This window comes from Natator depressus, chromosome 3 (assembly GCF_965152275.1).
Source record: "Natator depressus isolate rNatDep1 chromosome 3, rNatDep2.hap1, whole genome shotgun sequence".
Classification (NCBI taxonomy): Eukaryota; Metazoa; Chordata; order Testudines; family Cheloniidae; genus Natator; species Natator depressus.
The window spans coordinates 197,006,957-197,031,559 of NC_134236.1; the positions used below are offsets into that span (position 1 = coordinate 197,006,957).

A 24,603-nucleotide genomic window follows, 5' to 3' on the forward strand; every position below is an offset into this window, starting at 1 on the left:
AGAGTAGCAAAGGTGAGGCCTCCAGACTTGCCTAGAAAGGCTGCAGGAAAGAAGCCAATTAGAGCCTAGTAGGCTCAGTTAAAAGGAGCTACAGGGCCTGAGTAAGCCAGTTCCTGGCTGGGACCAGAAGGGCTCTCCGCTTCAGCTACAGGAACCTGAGCGATAACCAGAAGTTGAGCTCTGGCTGCATTTTGCTTTCTGCACGGAGAGCGTGGATCTAATGTACTAGGTGACAGGGAAGAGATCCAGTGGGAAGCAACCCAGGGAAAACAGTAGCAGCTAACTGATGGAGTTGAAGGGAGCAGTGCATGACTGCTGTTTGTAGGGTCCCTGGGTTGGGACCCAGAGTAGTGGGTGGGCCCAGGTCCCCCCACCGGCCACTAGGGAAGTGGCCTAAGCCCCAAGAAGGGGATAAGATTCTATACTAAAAGCCCAAGAAAGGGGCTGGAATTTAAACAGACCCAGAGATGGGTCTGAAGACCCAGGAGAGGGCCACCCATTTGTTGGACTTTGTTACCCTGGAGGGGGACTGAACTGAAGAGATGACCTGGCTGGAGAGCTGGAGCAGTCAGAACCAGTGAAGAACAGAGTCTCAAGGGAGAAAGCTCTGGGGGCAGGGACTGAAGGAAGAAAGCTCTATAACAGGGCAGGGACAGACCGCCCAAAGGGTCTGAGAACTGAGCCCAGAGATAGGGCTAAAGACTACAATGGGCACAGTGATTGGCCCTGTTTGGACCTTTGTTACCCCAGAAGGGGTTCATCCATCGTTGACTGGGTGACTTAGCCGGAGGACTGAGCCACAACCTACAGGAGGCACCAGGAGAAATAGAAAATTGCAGCACCACACCCAGCCGCCAGGAGGCACACATGAGAAGTTACTGCACGCCAACACAGCCATGTTGACGACAGTTTCTTTATGGCATGCTCATGCTATGAATTGAAAAATCATGTGAAATGATTAAAACAAGTATTTTTGAATCAACCAAGATTAAAGACTAGTGAATATAAATTCATTTTAGACAAATGGGAGGTTTTTTGCTCCATTGCAGTAGCTTACACAGTATGCGTGTGTGCAAAAATTAAATTTTCCTGTAGACCAGTTTGGAAGTACTGTATTGCAGCTCCACCACTGCAAATCTGTGTAATTAACCTTTTTATTCTAATTCTATAGGTGATCTCAAAGCAAATATGCACAGATTTAAATCTACTATTTTATGGTCTTACCTTACACTGGTCCCCCACAAACGTTCATCTTTTAAATACAGAAAATTATTATGCCTACATAGTAGTGGCACACTTTTAAATCTCCACAGATAACTTTGATTAAACAAATCCAGAGGCTGATTTACTCCCACTGCGGCTAATGCTAGTGTCACTACGAACTACTTATTTCACAGCAGGATTTGCCTTAGAGACCACATTAACATTATTACTCCAGATTGATCTACATTGTTGTTTTGGATTGATCAAAAAGATAATGCTATATATGGCATTTCTTAAAGGACACTACCTAATGTACTAAATATAAACACTGAGCAGGGAAATTTATCCTAAATATTACCGCTTTATTAACAATATGAAAATATATTAGCAGCAGCTCTACATTTCTAGCAGTATATTTAATTTGAATAAGGATGTCTTTTTGCTTTCAAGTGTTTATATCAAAATGAGTCACTGAAATGAAATCTACAAATACAATATGGTCCTGCTAGTAAAATATATAATATATATAAAAATAAATCACATGAAAAGAATTGAGTACTTAGTTAAAATACAGAATTTACAATGAAAGCTAGCCTGTAAGATTTCATTTGCCACTGAATGGCTTGTCTTATGTTAGAAACCACAAAATATTCTTTTTTTCTGGGTTTCTATTTTTATTATTAGAACTTAACAGATTTGGTCATTAAAAAAATATTAGCAACAATATAGGACCATCCTTAGGGCTTCCCACTCCCACAGAGTGCTAAGTGCCCATAATATCGATAGCATTTTTTCAGTGTGACTTCAGTGGGATTCAAGGGCATTAAATGCCTTGTAGAGTCAGGCCCTAATATTTTAAACGTGTTGTAATAGTCCCGCCTCCCCCCCCCCCCCCAATGATAAATTCTACAAGCAGGTAACAGCCCTTGAGGCTGTTATGCACCCTCGGCTCTGGATACAAACTGACAACACAAACTCACATCTCAGTCCATTTTCTACCAGAAGAGCCAGCAGGGACTATTAATCAAATGACACACAAAACAAGAGTTTGCAATATCTTTTAAACAGATACTGTTCATCTGTTATTTAGAGTATGAAATACATCAATATACTACTCAGTGTTTTAAGACCAGTTGTGCAATACTTAGAGGGAACTTTTCTTTATAAAGGAATAAACATATGAAGTATAGAAGTTAACTATCAGCCTGAGATAGGCATTAATGAAACAGTCTGTGTGTTTTTAAAATCTCTAAATAAGTGTTTGTTAAGTAACAACAGATGACACAAAGCTAAATGTGAATTCAGTAGCTAACTTGGTTGGAATTTTATGGAGTGTGGGTAGCCTTCTGTGGGCTTCTGCAGCATAGTACAATCACCATCTGGCTTCTAACTTCTACTCTAAGGCCTGGTCTACACTGGGGAGTGGGGGTGGGTATGATCTAAGATACACAACTTCAGCTACGAGAATATCTTAGATCGACTTAGAATCACTTACTTCGCGTCCTCGCGGCTCGGGATCAATGACTGCTGCTCCCCCATCGACTCCGCTTCCTCCTCTCGCCGTCATGGAGTTCCAGAGTCGACGGCAGAGTGATCGGGGATCGATTTATTGTGTCTACACTATACGCGATAAATGGATCCCTGATAGATCAATCACTACCTGCCAATCCAGCGGGTAGTGTAGACATGGCCTAAGTATAGTGACAGTTAAATTAGCCTGGTAAGTAGAAAATGATTTCAGCCCTACCTTAATTTAGGCTGTTCTGCTATGCTGTGTGGCTTTCTGTAATGTGTTCTTAACCAACGTCTCCAGAATACAAGTATGTTCACCTTAATTTGTTCAACATTACTACTACTTGAGGAGGAAACTTTCCATTACTTCATGTGAAATCACTTGGATGCAATATTTTACCTGCATGTTATGTATTTCATATGGTGCTCTCTGACCCTAATGTTCTCAAACACTCTAATAGTTGCAATATTCTGACCATACAAAAAAGAAGACTCCAGTCTGAACTACAAATCTTGGTATCTCTCATCCGGAAATGTTATTTTTCACTTCTCATTATGTGAAGAAAAAGTTAGCAGTCACTGTCTTATTGGAGATAAACAAACTTGGAAAAACATGAAGTAATAATACAATAGATACTGAAGTAGATTTCAAAAGTTTTCATTCTTTTCTGTATAGTTTATCACACCCTTCTATTTACTAGCTACAAATCTGATAACAAAGCATGCTCTCTTTCAAATGTCAAATTATCTCCAGGACGTGATTTTTTCAAAGTTCCCTCTTTAGCAAAGCAATATTCATCATAATGTTCTGAATGCTAAATCTTCTAAAACATTGACTTTTCACTTTAGGCCCAATCCCACAGCATGCGGTACACAGGCAGAATGCTGTGCCCCTACAGAGCACTGTTGACTTCAACGGGACTACTCTCAGTTAAAGATGTCTGTCTTTTCAGGATCAGGGCTGTGATTGGCTGTACTCCTCACACTGGCTCTGAAAGAGCTGAATTAGGCCAGGTGGGCTCAATCAGCCAATTAAGCTGCAAATGGGAGATTTAGGCTGTATGAAGGACACTATTTAGGAAAGAGGCTCACGTGTGAAGGAACAGGCAACACTTCTGTAGAGCCAGGAGGTTGGCAACAGTTGCTGACATCCTAGAGGAAGCTTGTAGTCTCTCTCCCTGAGATAAGGGAAAAGGAAGGGGAGATAAGAACCTAGGAGGAAAGGGCTAGGAACCTAGGAAGAAAGGGTTACCTAGTAGGCCTTAGAGAGAGGGATGGAGAATGAAAAGCTTGGAAAAGCACAACAGGAACTAGTAAAGGGGCAAGAGCAGTAAGGAGGATATAGCCACAGACCTTAACTGCTCACTGTAGGGCCCTGGCCTGGAATCCAGAGTAGAGGGCAGGCCTTGGTTCCTCTACCATCCATTGCCGAGTGGTACTGCTAAGGGCAGTGAACAGGAAGATTTGCCTGCGTCACTGCAGGTGTGACTTAAGCAGGAAAGTGGGTGTGAGAACGGCCTGACACTGCCAGCGCAGAAGGATTTTGAGAGACTCCCCCAGAAGGGGAAATCAAAGTGTGACCTGACTAGAAGGCCCAGTCACGAAGCAGCCATCCTGCGACTCTGTGAGCGGGAGGAGAGCAGCAACAGTGGAAGAGGAGAAAAGGGGTGCCGAACCAGAAGTAGGCATCGAAGAGCACCCTGTAACAGGGTATTAGACTGTGAGATCCTTGGGGCAGGTAACATGTCTAGAACAGTCTGGGGTGCTGTTGAACCAATGAATAATAGCAACATCCAGGTTGAAAAATATGGTACTGAACATTGCAAAAATGTATTTAGGACTATCACTCAGCCAAGTACTTAAGGGAGCAAAGCGACAAAGAAATTATTAAAAACATGTGAATTATTAATAACTTAATATAGTTAGTATTTAAAAAACACCAAAAGCCATGGTAATACTGCCAAGGCAAGTTATAATCCATATAGTAATATCTTCCAAACAAATTGCTGATGCATAAAGATAATATCATCACTGTGTAACTGGACTGACTGACTTTAGGACTCCTGTTTGGTATAGTTCCTGACACAAAAGATAGATAGGAAATAGTTTCCAACATCAAATTGTCATACTCTTATTTAAAAGCTGACATAAATTGACTTAATATGCAGTGGCTCTCTGGCTTCTGTTTCCATGAAAAAACAGTCTTGAATAGTTAACAATTCTCAAATGGATGTTTTACAATTGATAAGTAACAAATTAATCTTTAACAAATAGCTTCTCAAAGAACAAGGGTAAATGACACTTGGTCAAAACACATTTTAATGAAAATCTAAGAGAACCCAAGAAAATCTAATTTTGCCCTTCTGCACATATGTTGTATACCCCTTGTTTTCTTGCTGATCTGTCCGTTTGTCACTGGGTACACATTTTCCACATGACATGTTGCTATTTGAGCAAGGAAAAATACAGTTGCAGAACTCTCATTTTGTGACATTTCAATTTCTGGACAGTTTGCTACTGCAACAATAGGTGATTAAGTGGAACACTTACTTTTCTGTCTACATTGCTACGGGTGTTATAGTATGTATGTGATTTTTAACCACTCCTAAAATGAAAAACTATACGTCTCAAGCAGGACTTCCTTCCACAAAAACTACCAGGTTTGAATTAAAACCCATCAATTGTTGTAAAATTGACAAGGAACGGTCATGCATTTCTCCTCAAACAAACAAAGCCCTTTCTTTTCCAGTAGTTTTTGTCTCTTCGACTTTCATACTGAATTGTTCTCATTAAAATATATGAAAGGAATTATGCATCCAGTGCTGAGTAAGATTTATGTCTCATCCCTCCCATGTATTTTAATGAGAAAATAATAAATATCAAAATTAAACATGAGCAAACCAATTAAGGAAATGTAAAACTGCTCCCAAACTTTACCCATTCCCAGCCCCAAGCTGTGATGAATTAACAGCTCAACCAAGTACCTCAACTAGGTATTAAACACATTCCTATTTAAGCCACTGTGGCTTGCAGGTGCTGTGAGGAAGGCAAAGAACTTCCCTGTCCTCTGCCAGTTGGCCCATGGGAGAAAAAATTCCTTCCTGACTCATGGTTCAGGTGAGTAGGGTGGGCTGCTGGAACAGAGTTGAAAGAGGCTCCACATGGCCCCTGCCCTAAGTTAAATCCTGCGAGCTGGGGAATGCTGGCCTGTGGGTTCCAGAGACTTCCAGGGGCTGCGGCGCTACCTGGTGTCCCTCAGCAAGTGTCTCCCTCCCTTGTTGCTGGGGCTGTCCCTTTCACGGCCAGCCCTATCATCAAGTTCCCCTACCCGTCGAGAGGTGTGGGTAGCATTTAGTGAAACCTCAGCATGAGCGCTGGTAGTAATGTTATATAAAATCATCTTACTTCAATGGGGATGGGGCAGAGAAAGGGTTAGAAAGAGGTTAAGGGCTTTATAATGGCATTATATAAAGAAAAGTTGACCTAAAACATATAGTCTTGCCACTACTTTTAATTCTGGAACAATTAACTTAAGTTGACCATTTTGAAGTGTTAACTGATTGCTTCTGGACAGGTAACATCTATAACTGACTCTCTTTTTATATAAACCTTCCCAGTATTTTTGTCCAAATACAACCCCACACAATTATGCCCCTATGGGTATTACTCAGCACTTTCCCCACAGTGGAATTCACACCTTTCATAAGTCATGAATTACAGGTGGCAAAATCTGGCTGTAAACCTTAACAAAGGTTTCTATTTTATAGTTGTTATCTCCGTCACTTAAATAATTACTAAGTTGGCATGTGTGTTGTGTTGCGTTTTTGTTTTGTTTTTGGTTTTAATTAGGTAATTCCATTTTAGCAGAGGCTATCACAAAACAACCAGGAACAAAATTTTCATTTTTGTCTAACGTACCCCAGCAGGACCATGGAAACCCTATGTCAAGTCTTAATAACTGCAATGTTAATTAGATTTTACAGGAAAACAGCCTATGGCAAAATCAAAGAGAAGATCTGAATATGTTTCGATAAAGCACGTTCCTCGCACTGGACTGTGTGCATAACTGAGAACCTGAGGTGTCATGAGAAGATCCTCATGGTGCTTTCTTGAAATTCACATATAAGCACATCTCTTAATAATACACATCTCTGTAAGATCACAGATCGATAATATTTTCTGCATTTTTACATTTTATAGGATCTTAAATAATATTGACTCTTATCATAACACACCATTAATACCCTGATGTTTATTTTTCCAAGTTTGGCTCAACCTCTATGCAACGAGGTCAATCAAATAACCTTCTTACTATTTAAATAGAACAGGCATTTTAACAATCCCACATTCAAAGTGCAAAAACATTCCAGCATTGAACACTGCATTCCACTGAAAGCTAAAGTGTGACAGATGCCTTCACAGTAATTGCCAATCAGCCTCTACACAGCAGCTGAAAACACAATACATCACTTTGATCTCCTCAGCTCTCAATGTATTCACAATCAAGAAATCTGCGTGACGAATATGAAATCTGCATCATTTCCAAAACTGTCTCCATGGAACTTAAATATGATAATGTACACTTTGTTCCTAGTCTACGTTATTTCAGATCCTCAGATTACCTATTATATATATAAAACAGTACACTACCCCTTGTAAAAAATGTAAGATAAAACATGCATTGTGTTTGAAGAACACATTTATTTCCACTACGTAGTACAGCTGAAATAATTATTTTTAAACATCTAAATTGTTGCAAGGGTGGGAGAGGAAGAGATGCTCACAAAACATGCTGAATGAAATCCACTGCTAATTTTCAATTATACTTCTGGGGTGGGAGAAAGCATGTGAAAAGTTTGTCTGATTTTAAAAAATATACTGTGTGAAGAAGTTGACTTACATTTGGCAGGCAGGTCATATCCACAAGTAATTTTAGCTTGTCCAGTCTCACAGCCACACAAATTGCGACATTCAGCAACTAGGCAGGGCCCAGCAGCTCTGTGTATACAGCCGTCCACTACAAAAACAAAACAAATGGATTAAATGTTAACTAATATGTTATATTTATATGGGTATGTGAATACAAACAGATATTTACTGCAGATTTAATGTGTATAGTGTGTGTATGCATGCATACCCATGAGTATATGCATATGTATATTTATTACACACGTATACAGATGTACAATAATATTTTTGTACAATAAAATATTCTTGGAGAATAACACTTAATATTCAGTCAGCCAGCCGTTGAGTGGGAAAGAAAATGCAGTAGAAAAAGCAAAGCATATTTCAAAATGTTATTACTGCTATTTATAAAAAGAGTAACAGGAACATCTAGCCAAGGCTCTAGGCCACAAGTTACAAAAACAAAAAGTTCATCACCCACAGACCATCATACTCCCCTCTACTGCACACATCTGATTTCTCTCATATTATATAGTCCAGGGATCGGCAACCTTTGGCACGCGACCCATCAGGGAAATCCGCTGGCAGGCCAGGACAGTTGGTTTATCTGCAGCGTCCACAGGTTTGGCTGATCGCAGCTCCCACTGGCTGCGGTTCACCGTTCCAGGCCAAGGGGGCTGCGGGAAGCGGTGCAGGCTGAGGGATGTGCGGGCCGCTACTTCCCGCAGCCCCCATTGGCGTGGAACGGCAAACCGCGGCCAGTGGGAGCCGCAATCGGCCGAACCTGCGGACGCTACAGGTAAACAAACTGTCTCGGCCCGCCAGCAGATTTCCCTGATGGGTCGTGTGCCAAAGGTTGCTGATCCCTGAGATAGACTCTTCAATCTCACTGGACTACTCAGCACCTGCATAACATAAAATCCCAAGAAGTAATGTTCATCGATTTGAAAATTACAATAGTTATCTTGTTTTGACACTTTTTTACTTTTGTGCAATACTCAAAAGTTAATTAAATCATAATTACAGAAGATTGCAATTGCAGCTAAGTATGCAAGAAAACTAGTACGGTTCATAGATCTCATTGCCCCCAAGAGTCAACAATAAGAATCTCAGCAGTAGCAGAATAGTAAAAATACAGGCACAGCATTTTTGCCATCTCAACAAGCAATCAAAGAAATCACATTGTAATCAGCGAATGGAGTACAGGAAAGGACAGTACAAAATAAGGGAAACATTAATTGAATCAAAGAAGTAGTTACCATGTGACATTAAGTCAGCAGCAGTGTCAAACTCCCATCAAAAGAAAACTGCAGAGCCACCATTGCTGGTGAAATGTTTCCCATATAGGTTCAGATGTGATGTTAACACAAAAAATAAATAAATAAAAGTAGAATAAGCCAAAATATAGGTGTACACATATTTAGACACACACAAAGTAAAAATGTATTACATATGTACTATACAGTTGTTTCATTCATATTTAACCAGTTAAAAGTTTAAGGGTCTCAGGGATAGCAGGTTTGGTGGCACTGTTCTATGCAATGATGAAGAGCAAGAGAGGGACAGGATTTCAGGAGCTTGCACAGGAGATGAATACATTCTAGTCTCTGTGCAGTTCTTGGAGCTTCCCGCATGGTGTCATATGGTGGCATGGCAGGGCTCGACTGGCTGGATATGTCACTGTGCAGAGCCACTGACTGTTCATTCTTCAACCCCTTAAAGCCAGGATACAAGAACTTGGGGAACTCTTGAAACCCTGAATGGAAGATTTCTTCCCCCCAGCACACTGCTAGGATACATTCTGTATTCAGATTGGTTGTGAAGAGTGTGGACTTGCTTCTCACTGTGTTGAACATCTCCATAAGGTGCTGAATGCCCACAACCCTAATGAAGTTAGATCAAGTTGAGGGCAGTTAATATCCTTGCAAGACTGAGCCCTTACTGCATTTTAGAATTTTGATTGCTCTCTTTGATGTGCTTTATGCCTGTGTTACTATTCGGACAGCCCCGATAAAATTGTATACATGATGCCTTTTAATCCATCCTGAACATATGCAATAAAATTTCCAACACGTCATTCTAAAGAGAATTCAAGAATTCTGTTTTGTAACATTTCCATTGAAATGTTCCGCACTTGTCTCATTCAAAACAATATCTATAAAATGTGTGTCAAAAAGGCCTCCAGCCATAAGCAAGTTGTGTGCTACCTATCATAATACTGCGTAATTACTGATCCATTGTCCAGCTATCTTGGAAAAAGGACAGGAGACACTGGATGTAGTTTAATTAGGTTGAAACTTTATTCTTAAATGTCTGGGAGTAACCGGCAGATAAAAGTGTACAGTGTACAGGTAATTCTGTAATCATCTGAGGGGGGCTTCTGTCAGCCCTCCCCCTTACCCATCCAGGTCCCCAGCCAAACCACTGCTGGGACCTCACCAGCCCCCCTACTCCAATGAAGATTAATGTGGGGGCTATAAAGGATGGGGTACTGGCTCTCTGCCGTACTAGTCATGGGAGCCTTGAAACCCCTTTTTATGCTCCTTTAAAGAGTATTTCCTTTAAATCCTTTACCAGTCCATTTTATCTGGTCACTGTATCCCTCCCCTACAGAGTACCTGCACTGGATATCCACCCCACATTTACAAAATGAGCTGTAACATCATAGCCTAACTCCTGTTTTACATTCGCCCCAGCTAAGCCCCTTCCAAACCCACTGTGGGGACAAAACCTGGTATTTCAACAATTCTGTGGGTGAGAGGGTAGGTGCTACTTCACATAGTCCAGATAAAAGAGGGACTGGCTTTTCCTGAACCAGTATGGACCTATACAGTCCCTCCTCTTTTCCGATCACCTGGGGGAGATGGGCTAGCGTCGCCACGCTGACCTGGTCACCAACTGCAGCAGAAAGTCACTCCCTGGCTCTCTAGCCCTTAAAGGGGTGCACACATTTTCCAACAAGCCAGACAACGGCCCCCCACTGCTTAATGTGCAGTGAGGTCATTACCAATTATAGTCGCATATAATACAAGGCTCCCTACTCCCTAGATAACCTAAAAATGGCATTTGAAATGCATTTAAAACCTCCATTCAGTTGACTGAGATGCTAATATAAAAATTTAAGTTTCTAGCCTGTGGGAGTGGGAAAACTCTTCAGATGTTTCCAGCATTCATATTAACTCTATTTAATTGAGGGACTTTCCCAATCCAAGGATAAGTAGAACCAATACACCTTGTGACCTCAAACATTTTTTGTAAAAAAAAAAAAAAAAAAAATTCTTTACAACATTAAAGCGTCATCAACTATCAAGATAAAATACTATTCTGAATTATTAATCCTTTCCAGTATTATGCCCTGATTCACAAAGGCCCCTAAATTCACTTGGCACCTATGTTTCCAAAGTAAAAGTTTCCTAGGTGCCTATGTTTCAGCCTCTGGGTGTGTATACTGCTGCATCTCTCTGGGCATCTGGACACCTCTCTCTCACCTAAAACCAACAGTGATTCACAAACCAGGGAAGATAAGCATTTGGCTGCCTAAGGCATGAGCAGGACCTGATCCAGGTAGGCATGCTCAGAGGTCACCTATCAGATTTGGTCCCATTCAGAATCCAGTCGGAGGAGAAAGTGGAGTGTGTGTCCACATTATCACTTTTAGCCCAGTGGTTAGATCTCTTGTCTGGGATGTGAGACACCTTGTTTCAATTCCCCCCTCTCTGCCAGAGGGAACGCACAGATGTGAACAGGGGTGAGATACCTGTCAGGAGAGTGTTCTAACCATTGACCTATGGGATATACTGATATGAGGTTCCCTCATTCACTCCTACTGAAGCTGTTTCACTGTGGATAAATAATAGAAAAGTGGTTGAAACAGGGGGCTGGACTCCAGGGTCTCCAACCTCCCAGCAGGGTGCCCTCACCACTAGATTACAAAATCATTCTCACTTACACTTGCTCTCTCTCTGGATAACCATCATTGGGATAAATGGAATCTGCAAATTTTATATAATTTCTAGGTGAGCTTCCTTTTCACATATAACACCATAAAGAATTATTTGAACAGTTACTACTGCTGCATTAAAAATCATCATTCTCAGTAGAAAATGTGAATAATGCAAATCATCATTTACAATTAGATGTCGGTATATCTTTAGTAAGATAATATTCTGTAAGCCTAAAAATAATGTGTGATAATTCTCATTGCAAAAATACATGCAATGAAGCCTACTGCCAAAATGAGAACACATTGCATAATATAAAATATCTGGCAAAGACAGGAGTGGCTCGGCAAATTTGAATGTGATACTTCAGCTGCTGTTAAAACACGTCTTAGCTATTTTAATTCAAAAATCATGTACAGGGCATGCATCGAAGATTTATATGAGATATTTCATTTTCTCCAGGAGTGTGCTGACTGGCAATGCAAGCTAGAGTGAAGTAAGTATTGTTACCATTATTTATAATTTTTGTTAAGTTATGCTGACAAGTCAGGAGGGAAAAAATGATGGCCAAAGATATACTGTTATTGTATAGTAATGGAGGAAGAAATTTACATGATATTATTGGCACACTGCCATATTACTTTTTTATAAAAAGATGAAGAATCTTCAACATATTGGTTTAAGACACTTCAGCTGTATGATCAGTTTGATCTATAGCTGATCTGCATTCCTGGAACAGATTTGTTTCACTTGTTTGGAAAATATTAACCATTCACCACTGTTTCTCTCCTAGAATCCTTGTATACAACTAATTGTAAAAATACAGATAATTAGGATTAAATCTGATCTAATTTGTATCATGTGACAAAGATAAATAATCACAAAGAGTCACTTTCTTCTAACACTGAACAAAAGCTTCATTAGAATAAGGAGAACAGTGTTATTCCTAAAGGTATTCTGTCTCTTTCTGTGCTTCACTGGCGAACTTCTGCATAGAACTTTCCTTAGGCACCTCCAGTTGGCTTCCTGCTACAGATTTAAGGAAACAGTGCACATAATGATACCGACTGCCTTTGTAAAGCACTTGGCAAACTATGGATGAAAAGTGCTAAATAAGAGCGAGGTATTATAATCCCGACCCGTAATCCCCAAATTATCATATGGATGAAGAAAGTCCTACAGATCAAATCATCAGCTGTATGTGACAAGAAATCATACAAGAGTCAAAAGGGTGGAACCTCTCAGAAATGTAAGCTGCATGTTGGACGTGCTTTCTGGTACAAAGACATCTACTTACACTTTGTTTTTTGTTTGCTTGTTTCAACAGAAATAATTTGCCAAAGTTGTCAAAAAATTACTAAATGTTTCAGTCCACCCAATCTGCATTTCCAGGCAGACTTCACAGACTGTCCCATCTCTGAGTTGGAATAAGTAGTTTGTAGGCGAAGTTTTGGTTATCAGCATGATTGTTGATATGACCTAAACATGTCTCCTTCCTCTCTACCCATGAACTCATTTTCATGTCATGAACTCAGATTTGACTCTATACTTTAAATAGTTAATGTCTGTACAAAACTTTGAACGTATAAAGCACAATAAAAACAAGTATTTTTGAAAAAGTATCTATTTGTCATTTAAAAATATTAGCAATCCCATCACAACCTCTAAAATTTAGGACCCACAAGAGACCGTATTTTTTTTTCTTAACATTCTTGGAGAAGTAGTTAACTAAGAAAAACCTCTTCTCAGTGCTAACATGATCAATGGTATGGAGTGCACAACAAGGAAGTAAATTGTTTATTTTATTATTGATTGAAAATCACTGCTTAAGAGAAGCCATAAAGGCAAAATCATTTTGCAATGGAACTTTGTTTTCAGGGTTTTGAAAGTGTATTAAAACAATTATGTTTAAAGAACACCTATAAAATGCTGTCATCAGTGTCCTTTTATAGTACACAGTAAAGAACATTACGAAGTTAACACTTCACTCATGAATTCTTTTTACAGTAACCGTATGCTAAAACTTTATCTGCTCTTTGGAAGTAAGTGGTTAAATTATACAGCAAACACTAGACAATTTACTGATGTAGAATGTAGGATAAATGTATTTACAGAAAATCTCTCGAAGCTGCAAATGAAGCAAAACCACAGAAAATGCGGAATTAAAGGTGCCATGGGATGCTGTTTAAAAAAAAAAAAAAAAAAACCTCAGCAGATCGAGCTTCGCAATGCAGATGGTAATAAAAAATGGTAAGGTAATCAAACACAACAGCAAAACAATACAGAACTCAGGGGAAGGACTCAAACGTCTTTTCTGACCTTGTATATTGAGTCTGGATGAGCTGGAACTCACTGTATAAACAACATAATCAGTGATGTGATATATAATATATTTTTAAAAGCTTTCCCCCCCAACTCCTGCTTTTCAGTTTCTTTCCCAGATTTACTTGTGTCTTCATCAGGAAGTTCACAAGATGTAATTAGAAAAGTTACTTGTAGGTGTTGTGTCTGTCATGCCATACTGTTTTCCCCCCATGAATGTCAGGACTGAATATAAATTAATATAAATGGTTGCTTTAATGATCATATCAGATGTAGTCAGAAGGAGGGGCAGTAGGGAGTTGTATTGGCAAGTTTATAACACACTTGTAGTGCAATCAGAACTCGTGTTCACTACAGAACTCCTTACAGGAAAGGGGCCATATGGAAACTGAAAAAGAAATGATCCCAGTTAGACAAACTGCAAAGCATGTCTGGGAAGTTCATCAGCATCAGAGTGAACAACAGAAGCTGACTATTACACAAACATTGTTATTTCCTAACATTGGTTACTTTAAATTTCCATTGACCAGCCCAGAATGATTCAGAAGATGAGAAAAGAGATAAAAATGAAAGGACCAAAACCACAATTAAAACTGAGACTGTCCAAAACAGGCTAGATTTTAACATATAGGATGCAATTTTCCTCCTTCACACAACTCCACTGAACTCCATCATGTTACACGTGTGGTAACTGAGATGAGAACTGTGCCCATAATCTTATATTAAAAGAATCTTCATATGAGATGTTAACACAATGCCACTGTCACTTTGCTGTGCCTGGATAGTGGGCACCAAAGAGAGCTGTTTACCAGTGCTGTAAGGGATTTCACTGAGTCAAGTCAGAAGCAGGAGCAATAATTAATGAATGAAGAAAACAAGACTCATCAGAGCACACCAAGCAGGACAAGTCAGCAATTTAGGGAACACAGACCGCACATGGAGACGACAGGCAGAGAAAGGGGATACAACCCACATAGGGGGTAAAGCCCAGAAACAACAACTTTCTATGTAGCTGAAGAATAAGTGCAGGAAGTGGATTTGGTTCAAGAAGCTGACTTTTGCTTGGGCAAGCTACTAGATTGCCTAAACATTCCGTATTTTAGGCCACCTTAAGTGGAGTCCACTGTACCTCAAGATTAATTGTATCTTGCTAAAGGTATAACTCACCTAGTGGGCCAGTTAATTAAATCGGACAAAGAATTTTTTAAAATTAAATGGTATGGTTAATATGGGTTTTATTTTTGTAAATTACAGTTAATATAAAGTCTCTATAGTATTTAGAAATAAGAAAATATTGTGATAGTATATTAATTATATTATTAATTTTATTTCTCTTTTTAGTCTAAGCTGCTTGGGACATTATACAATAGTTCAGAATGAGCCCAATCCAGTTTTCAGTTCAGTCAATGGCAAAACTTCCACCGATTTCAACAGAAGGGCCCAATATATTAAACATATTTTCACTCATAAAAATACGACAATAACATTATCCTCTAACATAACAGCCAGGAAAGCAGATACAGGGGAGTGCATGAGGGGAAGGGAAAAATAAGTTTGGGGTAAAACTGGGAGAGCTTGACTGAGATAGATGTCAAGGAGAAACGAGTGCCCTACCACCTGCTGCTATGTGGAGTGATGGTGGAATCCCTAAAAGATAAGTGGTGTCAGAGCAAAGATGCCAGTCAAGACGTGACTAGAGGATAATAAAAACACCATTAAGCACTTTAATGAATTGAAGATTTTTAATCACTGCATCCATTTGACGGGCCTCCAACATAATTACTACTAAACATTTTGTACTTACATAGTATTTACCATCCAGGGATCTCAAAAAGCTGTACAGACATGAACTACTTAAACCTTTCAACTATTCTGTGAAGTAATATCTTCATTTTACAGACTGAGAAACTGAGATACAGTTACCCCAATTCAGCAAGGTACTTCGCTGAATGGAAGACAGAAGGATTTTCCAGTGTGGGTGTACCTAAATCCATGTTCTTTTTTATTATTAATAATTATTAATTATTTTTATTATTATTATTAAGAGGTGCTTAATACTTGACTCAGTGGAGTCAAGCCAACAAGAGCAGTGAGTAGTTAGCACCTCTGAAACTCAGGCCAATTTTTAGGTGCCTCATTGTGGATTTTAAGTGCCTGTGTTTGAAAATGTGACTTGCCCAAGGTCACACAGAAAGCTTAACTGGAGCTGGGATTAGAACCCAGGGTCTCCTGACTACCCATTCCCTTCTCTATCTGATGGCTCATGCTTCAGAGCAGGCACAATAAAGTACTATAATATGAATTACAACAAACAAGCCTACTGATAACAATAACATGTGTGTTCACTTTTATACATACACATTTAATAATGTGGGAGACTGGTGTCCCAGAATGATTTATCCTTCTATCCATTATTTTGGAGATGCCATTATCTATCATCAAGTGATCGTCTCCTTTCCTCAGATAACAACTGGACCTTCTTAAGAAGAGTACAAAATACAATAGTAGGAACTTTTAGGTCAACAAAGCTACAGCCGATGTTCATGCATAAAAGCTGCTAACTGGTCCAACGTTACCAAATGGTGGTAATGTAAATCAGGAAGAAAACACAGGTAAAGTACACTCAGAGCATTACTGGTGAATTTGTTAACAGAGGCTATATACACACTACAGCTCACATTAGTATAAGTTATGTCACTCAGAGGCGTGAAGAAGTTACACCGACCTAAGCACCGGTGTGGACAGCACTATGTTGGCGGGAGAGCTTCTCCCACTGACACAGCTACCGCCAGTTGCGGGGGCTGGAGTAATTAAGTTGATGGGAGAGCTCTCTCTCATCGGCTTAGCACATCTGCACAACTGCATTGCTGTAAGCTCTGCAGTGTAGCCCTAGCCTCAGAGGGCTATTCTACCCTTGCTGCATGTTGGTAATTAACATTACTATGTGCACACTAAGGAAAATAGATCCCTCTCCTTTCACATTTTGACTGATGAGTTTTTGTTATATTAGGAAAACGTTTTGCCATATCAAGGATATGGGGAAATTTAGAATATGTGCAAAAATGGATGAACTGTCCTGCAATGCTAGAGATCAATATGCTAACTTCTTTGAATGAAAAGCAAAGTGTTCCACACAAAAAGCATTTGTTTCATCTGCCCCTTAGGGTGCATTGTTTTTCAGTCCCAATGCTGCACATCCAATATGTAGACAGAGTTATAATGTCAACTGAATTCACACTTTCATCAGCCCATTCAAACAACATAAGGGCTCAGTGAAACATGGGTCTTGTAAACTGATATGAATGTCACACTTTTGGCAGTAAAAAACAACTAGGAAACAGTCCAGTTGAATCTTTCAATGTTCTTCCCCATCCAAGAACCTGACATTAAGACATGTGTGCAGGAACCACATTCTTCCTTTAACTGTCCAGACACCTGACATTTCATTTTCTCTTACAAATGAGAATATGGGGCAGTCAAGACCTTAAAAATATTGCATCCATCACAACAAGAAAACCAAGACATGAGGACCAAAAGTCTCAACTTTGTTTCACTGTTGCAATGCTGTTTATGTTTTTCTGGAGACTGATTCCTGTCAGAATTCTCAGCATTGTAAAAAGACTCCAGTTTTGAAAAACTAACAGCACTAAAGGAAACATATCACAACATGTAACCTGGAATCAAAGACAATGGATTCCCTCTTGCCCCTCCATGCCAAAATTTAACTTTGGAATGAATCATACTTAAGTACCTGATGTTCCTGTAAAAAGGCAGGGAGTTTGATGAACTGTGATGGATAGAATATCTCTCCTACCGATTTTAATGAGGAAAACCATTAGTTAATTTTCAGCATGCATTTAAAAATCTGTGGCAGTAAATGTAGTTTTCTTTTAAAGTCAATTGTTATTTAGGCAGAGGGTGTCTGGGATTTGCACATTACGGTGGAAATGCTGCATTCTTCATTCTACCACGAGTATCCCTCCATCCCCATTCAATTTAGATAGTACAATTTAGATTCAGTAGTACATTCTATTTCAATAGTGCCTTTCCTTTGGAAAAAGTTTCAGAGGAGCACTCTCAGAAGGAGCACGTCTATTTATCTTTATGTACAAATTCCAGACCCTATCTATCTATTGGCAAAAATGTAACATTCAAACAAAACCTCATTTGCTGTCACATCCCTAATATTTAAATAAGTAATAGAGGACACTTCCTCTTTACTGAGGCATTAATCATATGGTAGGATGAATGAATTAAATGGTCTTTGCAGCTCATTAACCTATCATATATTTCCAAGTTAACAAGAACCACCATTAAGTTCATCTACAGACATGTTAAATTAAATATTCAAATTCTAAACAAAAGAAAGATGAAAAAATTGCAAACTCCCCAGACAGGCAGTGTTAAAAGAATGAACTGAGGAGACGGGGCAGGCAGACAGGCCTTCCCCTAGATTCTGATGCTGCACAAATGCAGAATATGAACATCTTTCAGATGTATATAAGCATACACATCTCTGTCCCCCCACTGTCAGCCAGGTCTTCTGACCACACCACCAGTGTGAACACAAATATATTGCAGTTAGTTTGACAGGAGTATTGCTCACCTGCAAGGAGTAACGAGAATGTCAGCAGGGAAACAAAAGGTGGGGTGGGTGGTTTGTTTCATTTTGTTTTAAATACTTTCCCTACTCACTGTTTGATAGCACCATTTTCTTTTACATTTTGGTATTTTTCCCTTCTCTTTCCTGTAGTTTTACTACTTCAGGTGAAGGGGTGAGAGATTGTAGTGGCCATCTCTGTTACTAGCAAAACATTTTGAAAATTTTGAGTGCATGGGCCAATCATGGAAAATGGATTATAGCAGCCAGAGTAGAAATTTGTGTGTTCATAGTACAGTTATTAAGCAGTAATCATAGTGATTATACAGATTTATTCACTGTGATTGGCTAATGGTTGTCAGTCACAGTTCGAGGATTCACAAAGAATAGATTGGGAAATAATTGTACAGCAATTCTGCAAAATGGAGCCTCAACAACTGGTGTGTTTTCCCTACAGTCTGACAGGCTGTGACAATTTCATTCCAGGATAATTGGAAATGCATATTGACACCTAAATACAGTGTCAAAAATCAACTCTTTCCCCACTGAAGTCAAAGGGAAAGAGATTCACTATCTTCACAGAGACATGGTTGATTGCATGAAGTAAATTACAACTACTCACACACAAGTCTTTGCAGGTTTGAGGCCATAAATCTTCAGTATAGATGATTAAGTATAATGCCTCTACACAGCAAGTCACTAAAGAATGGGGATTTTAATTACAGGGATGCAATATGGGGTTGTTTCAGGCACCTGAAGAACGGAAGCAGCCATTGCAGAAACAGGATCCATTACAGCCTTCTGAAGCTGAAATGGGACAATGCGGTTACCCACTCCTCTGAAGATATCCTCGGGTTTGGGCAGCAGGGAAGCAGATTAGTCACACTACCCATCTCTCCAAAGACAGAAGATGAGGAAGCAGGCTAAAGAGCCATGCTATGAAATCCTGGGAGAAAACAAGGAGAGCCCAACTGGACAATTTGGAGGCAACTGAAGTGATATGGGGGGATATTTGCATTTAACTGAACAACTCCACCTCCTGGAAAAAAAAAGGAAAGAGCTACGGAGAGTGGGGTGCAGATCTGGTGGAGAGGAATCTCTCTGAGTTGTGGTTTCAGGTGTCATAGTATTTGAGTGTGTCCCAAGTATTTTTAAATGAATAATCTCTCCCTTGTCTGTCTCTTCCTGCAGGAGAAGTAGCTTGACTATTCATATTTTGAATGTTGGTTTTATGTTTGTGAGAGTGGGTCTGTTGGGGAGAGGAGAGTGAAGAAATTAGTGGGGGAAGGTAGAGTTGCAGAAATGATTTATGCATTTAGTTCTGAAAGCCTCTATCAGGATGCCCCAATCCTGGGAAAATTCTGTCCCCTGTACACACAAGTCTCCCCCTATTGGCCAATTATTTCATTGTTCTGAGGGAACACAGCTGTCATGCTAGGTCATGGTCATGCTCGGAGATGCAATTTCTTATGTAGCTGGGATCCATCCCAAGGAGAGCTATTGATATCAGGAGAGAAACTTGAACTGGACTCTGAATTCAGTGGGGAGCCACTACAGAAAGCAGTGGAATGATGTGTTCATGGTGACATATGTTACTAAGCAGATGGTTTTTTGTGCTTTGTACCAACTGGATCTTTTTCAGGGTGAGCGGCTTCCTTCCTAGATGAGAGTTGTAATGATCATCAAGTGTGGAAAGTCTTGAGTGCATGCATCACTTGGCCAGCTTTGTCTCTCATTGGATTTCTTATTTAGGCTGTATGTTGGAGAAACGGGTTAGCTTAGTTAGCCACCATGGCACATAAGGATTTGAAGGGACTGTAAGAACACCTGATGCTGAGAGCCATAGGATTATAAAAAGAGAGATTAAGCTCCACCATCAAGAGATGCTCTTGCTTTCACTAAGGTTGAACAGACTACAGGGATATAGAGAGGTATTTTAAAGTGGTGGTTGGTTTGTTTATTTCTTGGACTGTTTTCACTTGTGTTTCCTATGAACCACTGAAAAAAGAATAACTTGGCTAAGACTGCTTCTCAGTTTGTAATTGTAGAAAGAACTCCTGAGTTCAGTGTACTGTTGAGCTAGACACACTGATGCTATTCATCAGATAAGGATTGTCTAGCAAGAAGATGAACCTGATTGCACATATTACAATGTACATAAGGTAATGAACATTTGGAGAAGAAAGATTAATAAGATTTTACTATGAAATTATGACTAAACAAGGTTCTTACATACAAGATGTTTTTACAAACACGTGACTCAATTATGAGTAAAAATCTCAGTAATTTTGTCCCTACACTGAGAAGTCATCACAAATTAGTACGACAAGTATTTGTGAAACCCAGCCAAGTGTCAAGGCTGGGCTGTGGGCAGCTGAGCTAGGAATTGGAGCCAGAGTCTGCAGCCATGAGACAGGAGTCAAGAGTGAAGCCAGGTCAGGATACTAGAGGGTCAGAGGCAGGAGCCAAACTGAAGGTCAGGAACCATAAATCAGATGCAGACCAGAACAGGGTGGAGCCCTGTTTAGACAATTCTGTTCACACTGCTGGCTTGAGGAGGGACAATCTGGAACTCTGCTAATTAGACTTCAGGGGTGGAGACTCAGAGTGGGACTCGGATTTATGGGTCCCCGGTAAGCCAGGTGGAGGGTTACAGCATGGCTGCTCTCATGAATCATGCAGGCCTAGGTTCAAGACCTGTGGGCCATGACACCAAGACGAATGAATTGCAAAGAACAGTTTAAAAGACCAAGGTTTAGACAGAATCATTGTTCACCAATAGTCTTGTAGCCATTGTGTTTTCAAGCAGCACACAAAAAATGACTCTCCGAAAACTAAATACAATTTGCACAGAGAGAGGAAAAGGAAATTTGTTGTTTAGAGAAATCACTAATAATAATTTCACTTTCATCACAGAATCTCAGAGCATTACAGAAATATCACCAGACCCCTATTATATAAGGAACTAAATCAGAGGTAAAGAATAAAATGGGACGAAGGAATTCTCATGCCCCATTTCCTGCACTAAGTTCTTGACATATTGCCTCTGGCAGTGATGTTTCCTTTAAGGGGAAACTAGAAAAAATATGACACTAACCTGGGACCTTCTAATGCATATCTATTCATAAAGAGGGAAATGTAAGTTGATCTCAATATTATCCTTGACAAATAAGAAAAAGTGGCAGGCTTTTCAGTGTGTGTGCGGCAGGGGGAGCAGCAAGGAAGTGGCAGCAACATCAAGGAAATCTTTTAATCGTAAGGCCTAAGTATTGTTTTGCTGTATCATGATCAATCTTGACCAAAAAAGTAAAGAAAAGAAAATTGAGTTAAGAATATTAAATGACAAATGCAATTCTTGCTACATTTAGATGAAAAAATGAACATTCAAAAGCAGAAGAAAATGTATATGGGGAATTTGGCAAAACGGTGCTCAGTATCCCAGCTTTCATCAGAAGACGCGCCCTAAAGGGAAATGTAAATACGGTTTATATAAAAAGTCTTTGACACATTTTGTTAACTTAAAAGAAAGTCAAGACTATAATTAATAAAGGTATTACAAACCTGTGCTAGCTATGACCCTGCTTTTATTACATATGTGGTTCCTAAGACGGAAAAAACACACTCATCAGAATTTAAAATTGCAGTCTAATAGTTTGAGAGTGAGAAGTAAGTCATCCCAGTCAGATGACTTTACTTACCAGTTCAGTAGGTCTGGTAATTCTGTCAAATAACCTCATGTTTGTCCTTAATACTATTAAGGGACAGGGGAAAAAACTGGAGAACTGTTATTCTGTGCAATAATTTTATCGATTATTTAGTTTAATATTTTCTGGTAGTAAACAAGATTAAATTGTACCATTTTCTTTCAGAGAGCACTGTAATAATTTTGGTGTTGTAGTCAAACCGTAAAGTGTAATAGTGTACATACAAAATTCCTACTGATCAGCAAGAAAAAATATGTAATTACAGCCCACAGTTTGCGACTCTTGGCTGGTATTTTATTGCATGCTGCTTTGTAAGATTTCTTCCATGCCAAAACAAAAGAGGAAAATACTGAGTTGTTCATTCCAGTTGTAGTGGGGTTTTTTTATTTTATTTTATTGACATTTAGGAAGTGATCGACATGTATAACAAACAAGCCAGAACTGGCAACAATGAAATATGTAACCTACAGTAACTAAGGAATAAACAAGGCAGATGTTACAACACTCCATGGGTCCGTGATCTACTAACTGAATTTTCTAGAAGTAATTCTGAATGTTGAATTTATCCAAAGCAGTTTTAGTTTTCTACAATAAGAACAATATAATCTAAATAATACAGGAAGCGCACGGGGGAATGAAAATCAATACAGAAAGTAAAACAATATGGTTCTACGATTATCCCATTAGACTAATAACAGTAAAGATATTTTCCACAAATACAGATATGCTACAGCAAATCCAAGGGTGTATGTCTGTATGTGTATTTAGAAACTCTTACAAACAGACTAAAAGCAATGAACTGCTTATTTTGATGATATCTGTAGGCAGAGGCAAGCTTGCAGCTAAGAGACCATGTGAGGTTACAAAATGAAAATAAATTGGGGATGCCACTGACGTAGGCTCTGACGGATACCGGGAACAGCATGTAATACAGCAGGGCCAGAGGGCAACAGGAGAGTGATTTTTTCTGTTAGTAGGTGGCCATGTTTGTCCCTGATGAGAGTGTTTGTTGGTTTCTGCCGTTTACCACTGATAAACTGCGCCATGACCTGTCACCGAAGTTTCCTGAGGTCTGGTTCCTGTTACCAGTCCCTGAGATCCTGGTCCCCGTCTGCGTTCCTGTTCTCCTGTCCAGGGTCTCTTCCTCCTTGCTGTTCCAATTTCTCTCAATGCAAAATTTCCTCTTCAGTAAGCCTGAGTCCTTACTGGGATCTAGCATCCCTGAGTGATAAACAGGCTGACAGATTCTTAAGGCACAAGTTGCCTTGGCTTTCCCAGGTTTTCTTACACAGGCTAAAGATTTTAGCCTGGGACCATCACTTCTCACAGTTCAGCCTTTGTTCCTCAGGTGTTTTCAGGTGTGTTGTTGTAGGGAGAGTGTTGATGGGAGATATATAAGCCCCAGAATGGTCAGATCCTTATTTCCTATAGACTAAGGAGAGGTTACTACGGGTTAATTAGAGTACTTGGAGCCAATTAAGGCCCAGCCCAAGACCTAATAAAAATCCCTGCTTCAGTCAGACAGGAGGAGGGAAGGAGAGCAGACTGTAGTTTGGAGGTGTTCTGGTGTTGACCAGATGATTAGAGTACCAAGGGAAAGGAGACCATGCCCAAGCAGGGCAGAGGGACTCCCCCGGCACAGAGGACAGAGAGAAACCCTGCCCAGGGGAAAGAGGGTAAGAAAACTGTGAAGCCAAGGGGACTGGGACCAGAGTAGGGGGTGAACCTGGGTCCCTTCCTAAGAATAGGGGCAGGGACGGCATTCTGACCCACCACACCAAGAAAAAGCACAGGACCCACCACAATAGCATTGGCCATTTGCCGCAAGCAATACAGAAAATTGTCCGTCTGTCTCGCTCGTGTTGAGTTTCCCCTCTACATTTTTTTCTATTAAAAATATATCTAAGTAGAATGACTTTAATAGGTTTTCAATGAGTACTCCTAGGGTATTAAGTTTTACTTGTAATTCATTTGAAATTGCCAAGAATTTTACTAATGTTTGTACCTCACCCTTTTACAACCTCAAAAATGGAGAAAAAATAAAAACAACGAAGAGACCAGTGGCACCTTAAAGACTAATAAATTTATTTGGGCATAAGCTTTCGTGGGTAAAAAAAACACCTTCTTCAGATGCATGGAGTGAAAATTACAGATACAGGCATAAATCTATATTAGCACATGAAGAGAAGGGAGTTATCTTACAAATGGAGAACCAGTGCTGACAAGACCAATTCAGTCAGAGTGGATATGGTCCACTCCCAACAACTGATGAGGAGGTGTCAATCCCAAGAGAGGGAAAATTGCTTTTGTAGTGAGCCAGCCACCCCCAGTCCCTATTCAAACCCAAATTGATGGTGTTAAGTTTGCAAATGAATTGTGGCTCTGCAGTTTCTCTTTGAAGTCCCTCCTCTAC

At 39.8% G+C, this 24,603-nt stretch overlaps 1 protein-coding gene across 4 annotated transcripts in view; it reads right to left on the minus strand.

The window, feature by feature from the left end:
• MACROD2 (mono-ADP ribosylhydrolase 2) overlaps positions 1–24,603 on the minus strand; it is a 1,526,954-nt gene that overhangs the window by 1,095,976 nt on the left and 406,375 nt on the right. For all 4 annotated transcript variants that reach the window (XM_074949635.1, XM_074949637.1, XM_074949636.1 and 1 more), the window contains exon 5: positions 7,616–7,732. In XM_074949635.1, coding sequence (XP_074805736.1) covers positions 7,616–7,732 — 117 coding nt within the window. The remainder of the gene's footprint in view (positions 1–7,615; positions 7,733–24,603) is intronic.